General features: G+C 53.5%; 5 protein-coding genes across 5 annotated transcripts; 3 read left to right on the forward strand and 2 right to left on the reverse strand.

Annotated features, from left to right (window-relative positions):
• The first annotated feature begins 1,332 nt into the window (after nucleotides 1-1,332).
• EV422DRAFT_540109 (uncharacterized protein) lies at nucleotides 1,333-3,191 on the forward strand. Its single transcript, XM_053071119.1, has 2 exons — nucleotides 1,333-2,889; nucleotides 2,966-3,191. Exon 1 carries the CDS (start codon nucleotides 1,826-1,828, stop codon nucleotides 2,717-2,719), a length of 894 nt encoding a protein of 297 aa, XP_052922793.1. The 5' UTR covers nucleotides 1,333-1,825; the 3' UTR covers nucleotides 2,720-2,889; nucleotides 2,966-3,191.
• Nucleotides 3,192-3,424: 233 nt separating this feature from the next.
• Nucleotides 3,425-6,637, forward strand: EV422DRAFT_540115 (uncharacterized protein). Its single transcript, XM_053071120.1, has 16 exons — nucleotides 3,425-3,741; nucleotides 3,876-3,956; nucleotides 4,072-4,165; nucleotides 4,249-4,360; nucleotides 4,430-4,484; nucleotides 4,571-4,628; nucleotides 4,712-4,753; nucleotides 4,835-4,945; nucleotides 5,024-5,182; nucleotides 5,288-5,514; nucleotides 5,614-5,665; nucleotides 5,746-5,774; nucleotides 5,857-6,036; nucleotides 6,093-6,152; nucleotides 6,259-6,272; nucleotides 6,349-6,637. Exons 1-16 carry the CDS (start codon nucleotides 3,559-3,561, stop codon nucleotides 6,431-6,433), a joined length of 1,542 nt encoding a protein of 513 aa, XP_052922794.1. The 5' UTR covers nucleotides 3,425-3,558; the 3' UTR covers nucleotides 6,434-6,637.
• Nucleotides 6,638-7,883: 1,246 nt separating this feature from the next.
• EV422DRAFT_540120 (uncharacterized protein) lies at nucleotides 7,884-10,218 on the reverse strand. Its single transcript, XM_053071121.1, has 3 exons — nucleotides 9,533-10,218; nucleotides 9,103-9,428; nucleotides 7,884-9,040 (listed from the first exon to the last, which is right to left on the reverse strand). The coding sequence occupies exons 1-3, from the start codon at nucleotides 10,134-10,136 to the stop codon at nucleotides 8,336-8,338; spliced, it is 1,635 nt and encodes a 544-aa protein (XP_052922795.1). The 5' UTR covers nucleotides 10,137-10,218; the 3' UTR covers nucleotides 7,884-8,335.
• Nucleotides 10,219-10,704: 486 nt separating this feature from the next.
• Nucleotides 10,705-11,678, forward strand: EV422DRAFT_540123 (uncharacterized protein). The gene has a single exon (XM_053071122.1). It carries the CDS (start codon nucleotides 10,846-10,848, stop codon nucleotides 11,434-11,436), a length of 591 nt encoding a protein of 196 aa, XP_052922796.1. The 5' UTR covers nucleotides 10,705-10,845; the 3' UTR covers nucleotides 11,437-11,678.
• Nucleotides 11,679-12,374: 696 nt separating this feature from the next.
• On the reverse strand, nucleotides 12,375-14,415 carry EV422DRAFT_570308 (uncharacterized protein; the record flags this gene model as incomplete). The annotated part of the gene is made up of 3 exons (XM_053072861.1): nucleotides 12,375-13,388; nucleotides 14,144-14,266; nucleotides 14,341-14,415. 3 exons carry the CDS (start codon nucleotides 14,413-14,415, stop codon nucleotides 12,375-12,377), a joined length of 1,212 nt encoding a protein of 403 aa, XP_052922797.1.
• Between the last annotated feature and the right edge of the window lie 1,370 nt (nucleotides 14,416-15,785).

Here is a 15,785-nt window from a genome sequence, read left to right on the forward strand (position 1 = left end):
GAGGCTTCTTGGTTGCGTCAGAAGACGAGGATTGGGTAGAGGGGTTGCCTCTAGAGCCGCCAGTCTTGGATTTGTTGTTCTTCTTCTGAGGTAGAGTGGAAGTAACGTGGGCAGCGGATGCGCCCGACTGAGGCATACTCAGGGTCTTCTCGTTGATCTGGGTGGCTATACGGATAGCAGCTTGTTGAGAAAGACGAAGATGATCGTCATATTCTTCCTGGGCAGTTGATCTGGGTACTCAGATTCTTGGGTAGAGCTTGAAAGAAATCGGCACGGAGCACGGATTCCGGGAGCCCGGGGAGTTGTCCAGCCAAAAGGTTGAACTGGGCGACGAATTTGGTTAAACCTTGATGGGTGATTGACTTGGGCTTCAGAGCTCGCAGTCTGTGAAGAACTTGCGGCAGGTGAGTCCGGGGAATGAAGTGCCTTAACATCGCGGAGCGTAATCCGAGTTGCGGGGGCAGTCCATAGGCATCCTGAATATCGTGCCATGAAATTATGGAGAAGCGCTCGTTTTCAGGAAGGCTTTTCCACCACTGGAGAGCTGGTCCAGTGAGCGCGTTGACGACGAAGTCTACGCATTCGGAAGGCAAAATCATCTGGTACTTCATAATCACGTCAATGTGATCAATGAAGTCTTGGAGCTTAGTAACATTGGGGTCGCCGTTGTAGGTGCCGAGTTTACTAAGCGTAGTGTTGATGAAGACTTTGGAAGCTGATTTGCCGGCCGTAGGGGGTGTTACGGGAGTAACAGATCTCACAGATTCACTTTCGTGAGGAATTTCAGCGAAAGGAGGGCTTTGAGAACGTGTTTGAAAGTAAGGATGCCGTTCCGGGGCTGTATAAGCGTTTGGGACAGAGTCAACGCCTATGTGTCCCTCCGGGCATACACACCACCGAGTCTCCAGGGGTGATCAGTCCCTGCTTACTCATTACGGACGGCGGCCGTAAACGCATTTACCCAATTCGGATGTATTTCATAATGGCTCAATGAAGAGGTTCCATATTCGCTTCTCATTGCGCCTTCTGCGGAAGCAATGTTGGACGGTTTATGTTGGGACATTGCTGTGCCAATAATTCATCAACGAGAATCAAGATGATGCGCGACTAGATAGTCCCCTTGAGGCATGGACATTGAAAGATTATTGGACGGATGTTGCCATTCGGGGAGCGCGTCGGAATCATCGAGCGTGTTTGGGGGTGTAGTGGGACCTGGATCTCAGTTTCCAGCGACTTGCAGTCCTGCAGCCATTCTTCAACGTGTCTCATGTGAGAGGAGGCTCCTGAACTGATTATCCAGCACTCTGGGCTGATTTTGGTGCGTTTCGTAGCTGCCATGAAGAGGAATCCAGTTCCCTGGCTAGCCTGCTGTGGCTCGACTTGCTTCGCATTGTTGGCTTGAGCTAGCTCTTGTTTGAGTCTTTTGCACTCGTTCTTCCCATGCCCTTCAACAGTGATGGCATTGGCCCTTCATATTTAGCGTCCATAGCGTCCTTCCACTTTGCTGAGTCGCTCGAGTTCAGTGCTTGCTTGAAGGTTTTGGACTTTGTGTGCAATACTTTGGTTGCAGGAGCGTAGGCAAGGTTGCTCTGTCGAATTCGAGTGCTGGAGCAGCTTTTAAATGATTTTACACCTGCACCAGTGGCGGGAGCAAATTATATTGCTCATGAGAAGCCGCTGGCTCAAGTGAGCAGCAAAAACATTGATGTGCTAGGGTTACTATTGCTTGGGACGCGGGTGGGTGCACATCTACATAACCCGGCCACATCGCCCTCCTACCCTACCCTCGTTACCGGCTCTCACCTCCTTACTCCCGCCTCCCCGGATGCCTTGGGCGACAGTCAACCCGATCATACCACCGCGGGCCTTTCGTCGACGCCAGCCTTGCGTATTAACGTCGCCCATACACCCCCCGATATCCCATGCCCTACGCTTTCGTTTTACTCCTCCCCTACTGCTCCATCGCGTTCCCTGGCATCTCATCCGCGGTGGTTTTTCAAACAAAAACGAAATCCGGAAATGGGTACTCGCCCTCGGCGAGGTTGCGAATCTACGGCCCAGGTTCCAGTACGCGCACCCAGCCCCAGTTGCGCTCGGAGAAGACATGGACAACCCCGTCCTGTCGTACCGCAGTCATAGACGAATGGCATGCGATACCTCTGTTTATGCTTCCTTACTCCACCTCCTCTGGTTCCCGGCGAATACCGGGATCTCCAAGTCCCCCGCCGAATCGCCGCCATTGCCTTTGCAAACTGCGACCAACCCGTATCGAACGTCTGGGCCGACTTCAACAGCCTCGAGATGGCAGTGGCATCATTCAAGGTTATGTCCCCCATCTCGGCCGGCTCCACCCCACGATCGACCATCGCCGCCACGTCGGGTTTTCTGGGCCTTCGCCGCAACGCCCGGACTTCCTGATACTTGCACCGCCTCGTTTGGCAGGTTTTCTCGCTTAGCCCGCTTGGCCTTCTCAACTTTCGCCCCCACCCTTCCCATACATAGAAAACCTTGTATATTGAAATCCTCCAATCTATCACCCATAAACCCTAACCCTAAAGCAAGATCAGTGCGAACATCCCATACCGTTTCCAGCTCCCCGGTTATTGTTGTGCATCCTTTGATTGGTTGTGCTGTCCGGCTCCTTCTGAACTTCCAATCCGTTATGGGCAGTGAAGGCTTGGTGCGGTGGGGAAGGTCAAACCATGACGGTAGCATATAAGATCGGGATTACATGCTGATTCTGGGACCAGACACCTGACGCCAAGGCTAGGAACCGAATTTCGGGACATGTCCTGAAATGCCGGTCAGTAAGAGTTGGTTGCAACTGCGGTCCCGTCCTGTTGAAGCGTGAAGCAACTGGCTGGACGGGAAACCGCTCGGACTTAGCTGCTGAGTTGCGTTGAAGGCAGAGCAATGGATGAACGAGGAGCTGTCCAAACCGCAGAAGTTATGCTCTATTACGTACCTACCAAAGAAGCTCGCATCCTATACACAAACGCACACACCGTTGAGAATGCACATGTAGGACGAGCCAACTGGCACCTAGCCCCACTCCGAGAACGTTACCCATCCCACCAACACAGTGGGATGCGTGTTGGGGCATGCAGTGCTGATGCAGTGTCGAACACGTTTAGGGATGTACAGTATTGCTTTGTTTCCTTTCGATGAGCAACACTTGTCCGAGGGGATTGTGGACCAACTTGTGGTACTGCTTGCGTGACAGAGCTTTTGGTCCAAACCCCGGCTTTGACAGTACGCTGCGAAAACCGACATTTTGCTTCCTCAGCACTGTGTATCATCGCTAAATGACAACATTATTGCAACGCAACAGAGCCGGGTACGGTGGGACGCTTAAGGTTAAACCTAAAAACAAAATTGACAGCGTCGTCTTGTGCTGACCAAGTCTGTATGTACGACTTCCGCAATCCTCCATGCGTTATTTCGTATCACCTCCTCTCCGAGACTGCTATATCTTAACTTCGGAGTGCAGACAGTGGACCATCCGAATCGAACGATTATCAAACCCGAGGCTGATTCTCGTTCAATCAATATTCCCTCATGGCTAGCACCGACGATCGCCGCCAGGCGGCGGTGGAAGAGGGTGGCGGCGACACAACCAAAATCGCCGATCTTGCAGTCCGCTCCACCCGACATGAAGCCCACACGTACTTGCCTGCGGTTCCGCTGACCGTATTCGCGCCTATGCTTGTAATCGTCGCGCTGTTGGCGACGCTGATTCCAGTTAGGTGAATGACAGCACTTCGCTTCCTTGCTAGCGTCTCGAGCTTTTGCCAAGGCTTGCACTGTTTCATCAAGGGTCACTTCTCTGGTGTTGGGCGACGTAAAAGAGTTACAGCTTATATTTTCGTTCTCAGACGTTCAAGTTCCTGAGCGATGGCAGTACGGTAGCGGTCAACACGCTGAGCCACAACTATTTGGATACATTGATGGATCAGGTAAGTATTGGAGGCTTTCTTGCTGCTCTCGAGAAGATGCGAGCGAGGGCGGGAAAGTGCAGAGTGCCGTCCCATGGCTACAGCTTATACAGAGTCTGGTTTTGATCCGTGTCAGGTGTCCGACAAAATCTCTTTCGCAGTCAAACAATACATCCCCTTGGTGGAGGTTCTCACAGCATCGCCGAGCGTCGTCAGCACCTTCGCCGGAAGTATGTATCGCTCACTTTGAGCGCCTGGAAAGGAATTCTCGAATGACGGCCTCTTACCTCCCCATTCGTTTTACTTTACGTAGCTGCACGCAATTTGAACACTGCCCCATGGGTGTCCGACATTATTCGAATGGAACTGCTATACGGCCTGGACACAATAGGCTGCACGCAGGCCGTGTGGAGGTCAGGCTTCAGGTTAGTCGTTCTGCGTTCCTCTCCGCATAGTGGCTGGAAATATTTTTCAAGCTGAAAACGATTTCGTAGTCCGGCTAACGTAAACGGGAACAATGTAACGACAGATACGGCTCAATTGGTGCAGGTAAGTAACTTCCCGCACGTTCGCGGAGGGTGCCACAAAGCGGCGGAACCGTTCGTCAATGCAGCAATTTCTAACCTCTTCAAAAGATGTCCGCCTACAGGGCATATGGAATGGGTTACGTGGTATACAAGAGCGACTGGGATGGTAAGTAGGGAAAGTGACTAGCTTTCCCTCACGTGAATTTGGGTACCCTGCGGAAAATGTCCTTCAACCCATCTCGTTCCCAGACCCGACCGCAAACACGTCGCTATACTTCATTGATAAAAAGGGTAAGTTCGTTCTCTCACTGGCCGGAGCTCGTATGGAGTAACGGCGTCGAGGTTGACGTAGCGTTCAAATTTCACAATCAGCGTATACGATTCCAAGTACTCCCGCTGCGTATCAGCCAATCGCACAGTTCTCGATGGCGACGAATCAACAATTAGGCTTGCTGCCCGTCAGAAATCGTACCTACTGGAACGGTAGGATCGCGTCTCCTGCCGCTCATCTTGCCCCGCTAGCCTGACTCCTCCTGTTTTGTCCTTGGGCGGCGTCCACAGCGTACGTTTCGAACTACAATACATTCCTAGCGTATGTGACGACACCGCATTTCCCGACCGCGACGAGTCAATTACCGAACTATCACTGCTCTGCGGGTATACGGGTGGATACCACTTGGCATGACGTGCTTGCAGCCAATAAGCCGAGTCCTGACAGCGGTATGAATTTGCTCCTCATTTGTTTCTTCGCCCGATTGAGCTCAATGACAGTTTGCGGACATCTCAACGGAATTCAATTCCAATTTTTTCCCCGTCCGTTTACAGTGATTACACTCTTCAACCAAGCGCTGGTCAATGTTGCCAGCAGCAACACTTTTCCAAATGACACAGCGATTCAGAGCAACAATAAATTTATTCTTCCCGTCACCGATGCCCTGACCTTGGCGCTTCAGGCGACTGTGCGTAGTAAGTTCGGGACGTTCGACGACGTTGCCAGTGTCAAGCCGACTAGATACGAAGATGTAGAGATCATCGGGTATCCAGGGTCTTGGGTAAGGCTTTGGACAATTCCTGGAAGGCAGTTTTGGAAGCGTTGACTGGAAATTGATGACTTCTCCCAACCTTTCCTATGGCCCGATGATGACCTTCAGATACTACTCACAAAGCGGATATCAGTCAGTACATTCCCAGATCAGGACAATGGTAAACTTGCCCATGGTGTGCTTAGTAGGTTGATGATAATCGTCGACGGCTAAATGTTTTTTGGCGCGACCTCCTCGTAGTGCTCGTGCTAGCCATTCCACGAGAAGTTGTAAGTTGACTATGACCAGTATGACACCACTTCCCATCCATTCCTGTTCACTCACAAGCTCCACTGTCATCCTTTCATTCAGGTGTACGGCGCTACGGACGCAGCCTGGAAGAAAGCTATTCGTGTTTCTATCGGGGTCGCTGTAGCTTTAGCCGTTGTATCGGCAATTGTTTTCGTTTTCGCGGTGTTACCGCTGTTCAAACTTGCGCGGGCAATGGCGGTGGTTACGACCTTGGATTTCAGCACATTGGAAGAGTCGAATGTAAGGGTTCCCGTGGGAAGCACAACGTCAGTCATTTTTTGACCATCATACTATAGGTTTTGGATGAGCGCAGTGTGTTCTCGGAGATCCGACGAGTTCAAATTGTGTTCTCAACGGTACGTTGAATGTCGCTGTAAAGTGATATTGCTCGTGTAGAGATGCCGCTCCTGCGCTTCACTCACCGTCTGCACATTTATCCGCTCCTCCCGTAATTACGACCAGATGGTCAAAGCTTTGTACGTACTCTGCAAACCCATCGGCTATACTCCCATTCATACCATCACTAACGCGCTAATGCATCCTGCTCTACAGTGCGGGCGCCATAAAGAAGAATAAAGAAATGTCGGCCGGACCTCGGCACCGATCCATTAGCAAGCACCAGACCAGCAGTCACTGAGAGGTTGCTGATGCTCTTCGTCCCTGCATCCTAAGGCTTATCACGGTTCGCCTAATGAATGTCGTTCATTGTGCTACATTTTTCCAGTTCTATGTTCTAAGTTTCTAAGTTGACTCGAGTTTTCTGCTGTGTGTCTTTGTCAATGAAATACAAGTGGCTGCCGACTGTGGAGTCACGAGCCTGAACAAAAATAAAACAGAGAAGGGTCCTCGTCGAGATCTGTTACCCTTTCCGTTCTCTCCCTTCCGACGTCCTCCTCGACGTCATAAAAGGACTTTACGCCGCCACCTACCGGCGAATGTGGGTCCTGCGTTGGTCGTGCCATATGGAGAGAAGAATCAAGAACATGGAGAAGACTGTACTGCTGTCTCTCGGTAACTCTCGCTATTCCCATTTCTACCGCTACTACGGACACCTCCGTCCGTGTTCTCCATGTGGGCCTGCACGGCACCACATGGAAGAGAGAGGGGCTTACACCACGCCAATGAGGACATACTGAAGCTGATTGAAACCATGAGGAGCCACTATCATTTCATTGCCATTCAACCACCGGGCCAACGGAGAGCAGGTCCGATTTCAGACCTGGTTTAAACCTTATGCATGCACTAACCCTAACCCCTCCCCCCCCCCCCTCCCCAACCCTAATCCTAACCCTAAGGGTGGTGCCATGATGGGAAGAAGGGTGGGAATGAGGGGGGACAGTGGATGACAATGATATGTGGATGTGTCACGAGCGATGTGCAGCGAAGGGGGACGCAGCCTTCGGCATACTGTTGTGCTGCCAGTCTGCCAAGACAAAACGCTCACCCGGACCCTCTGTAGCTGCTTTCTATGATTCGAACACAACAGCTTTCTATGATTCGAGCACAACACATACGTCTCCCTACACTCAGATGTAATGTAGACTGGCGTCTGCAGGGCTCAATAAGGTGATATCCGCATATACTGCAGCGGCATCGAAGTATAGACGGACTGGATGGTGTAGTTCGCTGCTATTCCGTGCTAGTAGAGAGGTACTTGGTTCAAGGAATAGGAAACGAGCTCCATCATCTCTCAAGAGCTCCGCAAACCGTGTGTCATGGCTCTTGAAGAACACGCTGAGTGTGACTTAACGCGTGGCACCCGGCCATCCACATCACTCCCCTCAGATTCTACGATGCCTCAAGCATGTACAGTATGAATATCTCTTATGATGTCCGGGGTCCACCCTAGCAGACCCGTATGACATTGCTCTCGTCAATATCACAGCCTGGAATCGGTTAGTCCTATGCATGTCTGCTACCGATAAGGCATGTACACTGTGAAAACAGCAGTTGTGCCGAGCACGTTGCCTGTTTATGCGTTGACTTTCCGTCAACTAGGTGACCCGTGGCAGGGAGCACCACCTATGTACACCTGCAGATACACACCACCAAGCTCTTGGATGATCAGTCCAAATCGCCCATCACGGCGGTACTCGTGAATGCATTCACTGATGCGGGTGTTCTGAACCTCTTGGGACGTATACGTATCGTTTTGCAAATAGCACGTTGCAATCCTATCACAGTTTCGACGTATCTCGCTTGGCCCGCCCAAATGATTGTTCTGCCCTACATATATAGCCTACGTGCCGCTGTGTGACTAGTGGCAATTCCTATTGTACAAAGGATGATCCTGCCATGAGGGTGGAAGACGGACGGGGGGTTTTGCATACAGAAGCCAGGCACTCTGACAATCAAGGCGATGGATCGGCGATGAGTTTCCAGTTTGCTGAGGGGCCAGTGTGCCTTCGCCCGGGTTGAAAACTGGAGGATGTTGGAGCCTTCCGTCGCCGGATCTTTAGACTGAAGGTAATCGGTCCAGACACTGGGTCCCACTCAGTATCGCTCCGAAGAATTGCGTCTCAGATAACCCAAATCAACCTCATTCGTTCTCGTACTCGTCGTCATCATCGACACCCTGTTCTTGAACCTGATCCAGCTTCGCTTGTAGCGGCGGCATCTCATCCGGGTGGATGTCCAAGGCCTCCCCGATGTCCCCATCAATTGCGGTCCCACTCTCCCCACGGGCCTCGGGCCCCCCGCGCACGCCATCCCACCCGCTCCTCTCCCCTCCAATCTCTCTCATCCTCCTCCTCCTCCTTTCAACCCTCTCCAAATCCAGCCACTCAAACAGCCCACAATTCACTCCCGGCTTGACCCCTTTGCCTTCATTCCCGCCCCCTGCACACATATAAAAATACCTCCCCAACGAACTCTCCCTCTTCAACACCACCCTCAACTCCGCCGGATTTCCACATTTGCACACGGGTATCGCTTCCTTCGCTCTGTACTCGTCGCGGGCGACGCGGAAGGTGAGGTTGATGCGGGTGGAGCCGGAGATGGGGTGTGGGATGAGGTGAAGAGGGTTGGTGAGTTTGGGGATGGAGTGGCGGTAAGATTCTTGGGTGGGCGGATGCATGATGAGGAGGGAGTTGTGCGGGAGGGGGATGTTGTAGGTTTGGGGTGGGGGTGTGGAGGTGGGTTGGGACGTACTGGATGTGGGGATTGCGAGACGGCGGAGGCGGAAGGGACGGGTGGCGCCGAGGGTTAGGGAACCAATGGTTGGGCGGGGGCCGATGTATGTCAGCTGTCTTGGAAGAGTGAGATTGGTGTAGACGGGAGACCCATGACAAGAGAATGGGACCATACCCGATCCGTATGAGCTCCAACACCATCCGCGATCCCCTTATAACAATTCGCCACGACGATATTGGAATCCCACTCCCCTTGAACCTCCATCTTCTGCCGTGGACCGCCCGGAGCTTCCCCTCTGTCTCTTGCCAGCATTCTCTCATTGACGCGTTGAGCGATGATCTTGCGAGCCTCGGCCATCTCGGGGAATATATGCCGAACGTCGGTTGTCTTCTTGCCCCCGTAGTAGAAGTCGGTGTCGGGGATACCGTACGGGGCGGAGTCTGTTGCGGTGGAGAGTGGTGGTGTGGTGTAGAAGCTCGTAAGATGTGGTGACTCGACCTCTGTGGGAGGGTGACGATGATCAGCGATTGGTCAAAGTGTGCGGACATCGAAAAGGAGGCGTGGGTTGCGAGCATGAATGCTCGCTATCGCTCGGTTCACCTACCTCGATCGAACAGGACAAAACGGCGATTTCTCCAAGTAGTAGCCTCATCCATTAGTTTCACCAGCAGGGCGTTTGCTAACCCATCGGGAAGCACGTCGTGGAAAAGTTCACAAGGAACATGTTGGGCGACATTATCCTTGTTCAGCGTGATGGGTGCAGTTTTCAGACCGTTGTCTGCATTTTTAGCCGAGAGGAGATCGAAGGCGTTGCGAAGTGGCACTTTTGGTGTCTGTGGGGAGACGGGGGCTGCGGAGGAAGCAGGGGTATCTGAGGATTCGACTTCAACTGAGCAGAGTTCATCCGGTGACGCTGGCGCTCCTAGTTCGTCGGCTACCCGCGGTTTCTTTGCAGGTTCGCGGCCATACGGGACAAAGAATTGGGAGATGCTGGCAGGTCTCTTGCTCTTCCCTGTACTTCCTGGGCGGCCGCTTGCCTGCTTCTGCTGTTCTTCGACAGACTTTGTGTCTTCGCTCAAGAGCGCCTCGATTGTGTTCTGCACGTCACCATTGCATTTGCGGAGAGCGGAAAGGAGTTTGGCCTCTGAGTGGGTGGGCGAGTCGAAGATGCTGAGGAGGACGGCGAGAGCGGCGTCCTCGCTTTCCATTCGAACGGAAGGGCGGTGCTAGTGAGTGAGAGAGATTAGATTGGTTTAAGAAGTGATAAGTGGGTTCCGCGGCCTTCTTACTGGGCCCACGAGACGAACGAGAAAAGTGAGAAGAGAGAGCCAGACACCTTCCGGACATCCTTTCCAAATGGGCAACGCGTCACGTAAACCGACAGCGTTTCTCCCTTCCTCCCGCGTCCTGTCAATCCAACCGCTGGACCCAACCAGCCAGTCATCCACGCAAACGGCAATACCGATGTGCTTTCCTTTGTGCACTTGAGGTGGATCAAGCTCAAGCGTAACCTTGCCAAGCAAGACGGCACGCGACCCTTAGGCGGTCAGCTCCTCATACTCTCGCCCTGATCTCCCGCGTCACACCGCACGTCAGCTTAAGCTTCTTACTTCAATGCGACACCTCCAAACGAGCGGCCGCAAAGGGTGAGAGGTCCCAGTCCAAACTGCCCTGTGATCATGACAATGGGGCTTCCCAAATGCCGTGCTGGTGGCTGAGGAAACAGGGCTTGCGGTGGGGGTGGGGTAGGGCCAGCGTGAGCGTCCTCAGAAAAAGTGAAGCCCGGCGCGGGGTATAAAAGGGACGGAATGGACGTGCTGCATCCCATCGTTTTCCAAACATTCAAGCAATCAAAGTCATCTGGCAAGATCAACATCTAACCATCTATTTCGAAGACCTCAAGCGCCATCCAAAGCCATGATCTCCATCCTCTCCCGCCTTTACACCTTCCTCCTCCTCCTCGCCCTCCTCACCCTCCTCCACGCCCCACCCACCTCCTCCGCCCCCTCCCTTACCATCCGCCGCATCACCCGCCGCCAATCCTCAGGCAGCGGCAGCGCAACCGTCTCCGGTCACCGCACCGACGACAATTCCCCCCCGACGTCCACCAAGTGCACCATCGGCGCCGACCCCTCCATCAAAAAACCCACCTACGGCAACTGCACGACCGCGCACAAGTCTCAACTCGCCGACTGTGACTCATCCGACTCCTCCTGCACCGACGCCGCCACTCAACGCCTCGAGAACTGCGGGCTCCTGTGCACAACCACCGACGAAGCCGTCACAAAATGTGCCAAGCAGTGCGAAAAGATCTGGGAGCGGTTTGAGAAATATGTGTGTAAACCCATCTTGGGCTCCAAGGATGGCGGGAAGGGACCGCATGGTGCTTGTCAGAATTCGAATTGGGAGCAGTTGGGGGCTTGTCAGGATATCTGTGTAAAGTTCCATGCGGGGTTGGGAAACGTCACGGGGTCGGCGGGGAGTGGAAGTGGAAACGGCAGCGGCTAGGAAGGATCGAGTCGGATGGCGGATGGCACCGTCGATGCGTCGTGCCGGTTTCCTCATTGCAGGATCCGAGCCCGTCCCCGCTTTGCGAGACCTTCTCATTCCGGCTCTCGATTCCCCCCAACCCAGAGTCATCCAACTTGTAGTTGTCCATGTCGTGTAAATCACAGCATCTGTCCATGTTGTAACTTATTCCATGTATGTTGTCATCTAAGAAAAAATAGTCATCTCCGTTGTATGCCTCCCTTGTAGAGTTGACAAGCTTGGGAACAACGATTTTTTCCTTCGTACATGTTCCACGATAACATATTCTACACGTGTATTCACGGTGTCCACACCCACGCAGAGCGATTGATTCCCGCACAAACACCCATGCGCTATCTATCCTCGCCCTATCGTTCCTGAAGCTGTCAGGCTCCTCACTGGGTCGGCTCCGATCGCTACCATTCCCAGATCCCTAGACTAGGTGTCTAAGCATATCGGGTATGCGCCCCGGCGCTACGCCGTGAACGGGTGCATGGCGACGGCCACCCGACGCAACCGTCCCTCCCAACTATGCCTCAGTTCCCAACAATACGCGTGCACGGGCCGCACTTGATTTCCATGTGCGATTATTCGCATGTGGGGTAAGGCGCTCACCCGGAAGGAGTGCAGGTACATGTCGCCCGTCTGGACGCCGTCTTCCGATGCATGAACCCGCTCCTGGGGTCAAGACAGCCTATCCTTCGCGCCGTCTTTCTGGGAGACTGCTCGAGGCAATCGGGGGAAGACACGCTTGATAAGGTTGCGTTGTGCTTGCCTAAAAGCTGGGCCACAGGTTCCCGCCGTCGGGAAATGGCCGTACTCTATTATCTAGCGCTTCGTTGTGCTGCAGCTCGGGTAGCCCAGAGACCGCCGTCCACACGGCCCGCGTCTTCCCATCTCTATCCTAGACTGACCCTTCATTCCATCATCCTCTCCAAAACCCCGCGGATCTCCTTCCATCCGTCCTCCGCAACATGCACCGTTCCCCATTCCCACCCGTCCTCCCCATCCCCTCCCTCGCCCGTCCTGGCACCGCCCATCAACGTGGTCAAAGGCCGCACAGGAATCCCAAACCGCTCACACGCGGACGCGACGGACGCGGACGGCTGGATGAGGATGCCGAGCCCAGCGTGCGTGAGCAGCGGGAGGTCCGAGACACTGTCGCCGATTGCGACGGCGGTACGTAGGTGGGTGGCACCGGTGCGGTCTGCAGTGGTGGGGTCCTGCCCATCAAAGTGTCTCGCTGCCATGTATTCAGCGACCCGATGCAGTTTGTCCACCCCCGTAACGCACACCTGCCTGATCAGCCCCGTCGACACTTCCCCGCGATCCTTGTCCCCCGCCTCGAAAACCAGACTGTTCGAAATGACCATCACATCACCTTCGCTCCCCCCCGCGGCGGCATCAACAGTCCCCTTTATCAGATCGTCGGACCAATTCACAGAACACACAACCACATCCTTTCCCGCAGATCTGAACACCTCCACGACATCCCACCACCCCTCCCGCGTCTCCACACTCGCCCCCGCCTGCCGCATCGCCGCGCGCGTGGCACCGGCAAGCACCCGTGAAGCCGCGACGCGGGCGATGGAGGCGGACTCGACAGGTGTGAATGATTGCAGGTAGTCTGTCAACGCTGAGGGTGAGCCTGAAATCGTTGCCGTGGAGTTGGCGCTTGGGTTCGTTTGCAATGTAGCTAACGCGGCGGTACGTTCGTAATCGTCGAGGTATTGCGAGACCAGAGCGTCCCATTGTTGGTGTTGCCGCTTGCAGGCGCATACTTCGTTCGGTGGCGAGGACGGTGGTCGGTTTCCTGGGGAGGAGCAGGTGCACGGAGCACAGGCCACGGCGCTAAGGAGATGGAGGGTGTCCTTTTGAGTGATGGTGCCATCGTAGTCGAGGATAAGCGTTGTGAGGAGCGGCATTTGCGACTAGGGCATAAGTTCAGTTTGTTTTGTGCGATAGAATTCGACGGGGGAGTCAGTTCATGGAGGGACGGTTATGTTACAGTGAATGGGGCCGGGTCCAGCACTAGTCATTAGTCCCCCACGAGTAGGAGGTGTGCATGGGCCCATCCGAAGCTTGAAGCCAGGCGAGACTCAGCGCCGACATACGCTTCTCTTCCCCGTTTTGCCATGCCCTTTTCCACATAGACATCTCTTCTTGCAACCCCACGGCCTCTACACACAGGCAGCGGCCACCCCAGGTGATTGTGGTAGGATATGTGCGCCAGAGGCCGCTCTTCAAAACTGTCTCATTACATTTTTTTATTTTCTCTTAAAAACAAAGAAATGCCTATGTTAATTTGCTTCAATGTCAAAGATAGAGGGCTCCTCCTCGCTTTCCTCTCCCACAACGCCAACCCGACTCCACTCTTGCACCTTGCTGTTGCAATCTGCGACAACAGCCTCTACATATTATGTCCTTGGTGATAGCAAAGCAGTTCAGGCACTTGCGCTGCTTGAACATCGCTCGAACACTGCTGCGGTGATGGCAACAACCGCAAGAAAGGGGCTGGCAGGGGGTGTTACAACTGGCGTTGATGTTGCATGGGAACGCACCTTGAGTAATGTCAATGTGATTCCCAAGCTTGACTTTGATCTGACCTTGTGCATTAGGGCGTCGTTGTGCGAGGGGGATGACCACCTTGCCCAGCAGCAGACCAGCGATACGGCCTGGTGGTTACCGGATTCTTGCCAGCCGTTTTCGAATCCTTCTCATAGGCAGGGCCACCACTGTCTCTATTATAGGCAATGATCTGCTGAAGAATGATGAGGAGCTTGTCCGCGGCAACCTGGAGGTTGCACTCCTGATCTTTGCGAAATTGGAACAACGACTTCCCGGCGATCGTTCCGCGGAGCTTTCTTGGCGAAGATTCAGTACCGCCCCTTCCTGAGCATCGGCTTCTTGGAGGGCAGCTTTGAACATGACTCGCTGCTCGGCTTGATTGTGCTGCATCGTGGGATGGATGAGGGGACGAATGACTGAAGTTTTTGACGGCATCTGCGGTTGCCTGGTCTCGTCCTGACGCTTCGAGCTAGCGATGAAACAAAATAACGATGCGGTAAGCGGCTGAAGTAAACCTTCGATGAGGGACTTCATCGGGAATGGGCCACTTGCAGGGAAAAAGCCGGACGGATCGTTCAGACGGGAAGTACGTCGTTGTGCAGACGAGTTCCGAACTCGGAGGACCCCCCACCCCAACGAGAATCCATGGAGACTCTTCAATCTCCTACCCAGCGCTGCTACCTTCGCATTGCACCTACGTCTACTTTAGGGCTCTGATGAAAAGACAGATCTGCAGACCTCGCTAACTTGTACGGTCTCATCAACACGAAGGCTGTCGTGGCCTACTTCTTAGATATTGGGGTGATTGAGAAATGCGGGCAAATCATGGAAGAAGGTTTCGTGGGATGGTTTGCGCAAGCTTTTTTGCACATCTTTGTAGGAACCGTGGTTTTAGTCCATAGCCAGCGCATTCCACAGGCGTTACACTCGAAGTGACCCGTCTTTGCGGCCGGACTATCCATCGGCGTAGTCGATTAGAGCGGCTTCAGCGTGCCGATTCAGACGCGATACTTCGAAATCGCCATGTTCACAGCGTGGACGAGAATTGATGGGAACAACTGTCGGGCAACAGCTGCAGTTGACGTTCAGTTTCTTCCAGTCCTTCTCGGTAAGCGCCACGAAGCACTTCGGACAGCTTTTTAACGGAGGGCGTTTGGAGCCAGTACTGAATAGTTCTTCGGCGGCGACGGTGGCTTCCAGTGAAGAGATAGCTCACAATGTGCTCAGTGCGCCGACCTGAGACGAGTATTCATTTCATTGGGACGGGTATTCTCTCCATTTTAGGTATGTACAGTATAGACATAACAGATGAGATTGTTCGAGTACTGATGATTACTGTACTGCATATGAGGTTGATTTCTTGATTTCCGTAAGCTCGACTTACTTTTCAAGGGAGGGCAGTGTTTAATAGATGTGAGGGGCAAAGGGCATATTTCCTTTTTCCCTAGTAAGGCAGCCGTGCTTCTAAGGGCAACGTTCTTGCGTATATACGCCGCATGTGCATGTTCGCCATCGCCTAAATGATGGATCCGGTTTTCTTTGTGCAAATCTTCGCGCACATTCTGGTGGGCAGACCATAGGAGCAATGAGTGCTCTTATCCGTCGGCCAGCGCATTCGACAGGTGTCACACTCCCAGCGACCCCTCCCGAACTTTCCGGGAATTGCTATCAGCAAAGTAGATTAGATCGAGGCCTGCCAGCGCACCCTGCGATTGAGAAGCTGGAACAAACTTACCGAGGCATGACCCGTATAGGTAAAC

This window comes from Fimicolochytrium jonesii (assembly GCF_025526975.1).
Source record: "Fimicolochytrium jonesii strain JEL569 chromosome Unknown EV422scaffold_25, whole genome shotgun sequence".
NCBI lineage: Eukaryota > Fungi > Chytridiomycota > Chytridiomycetes > Spizellomycetales > Powellomycetaceae > Fimicolochytrium > Fimicolochytrium jonesii.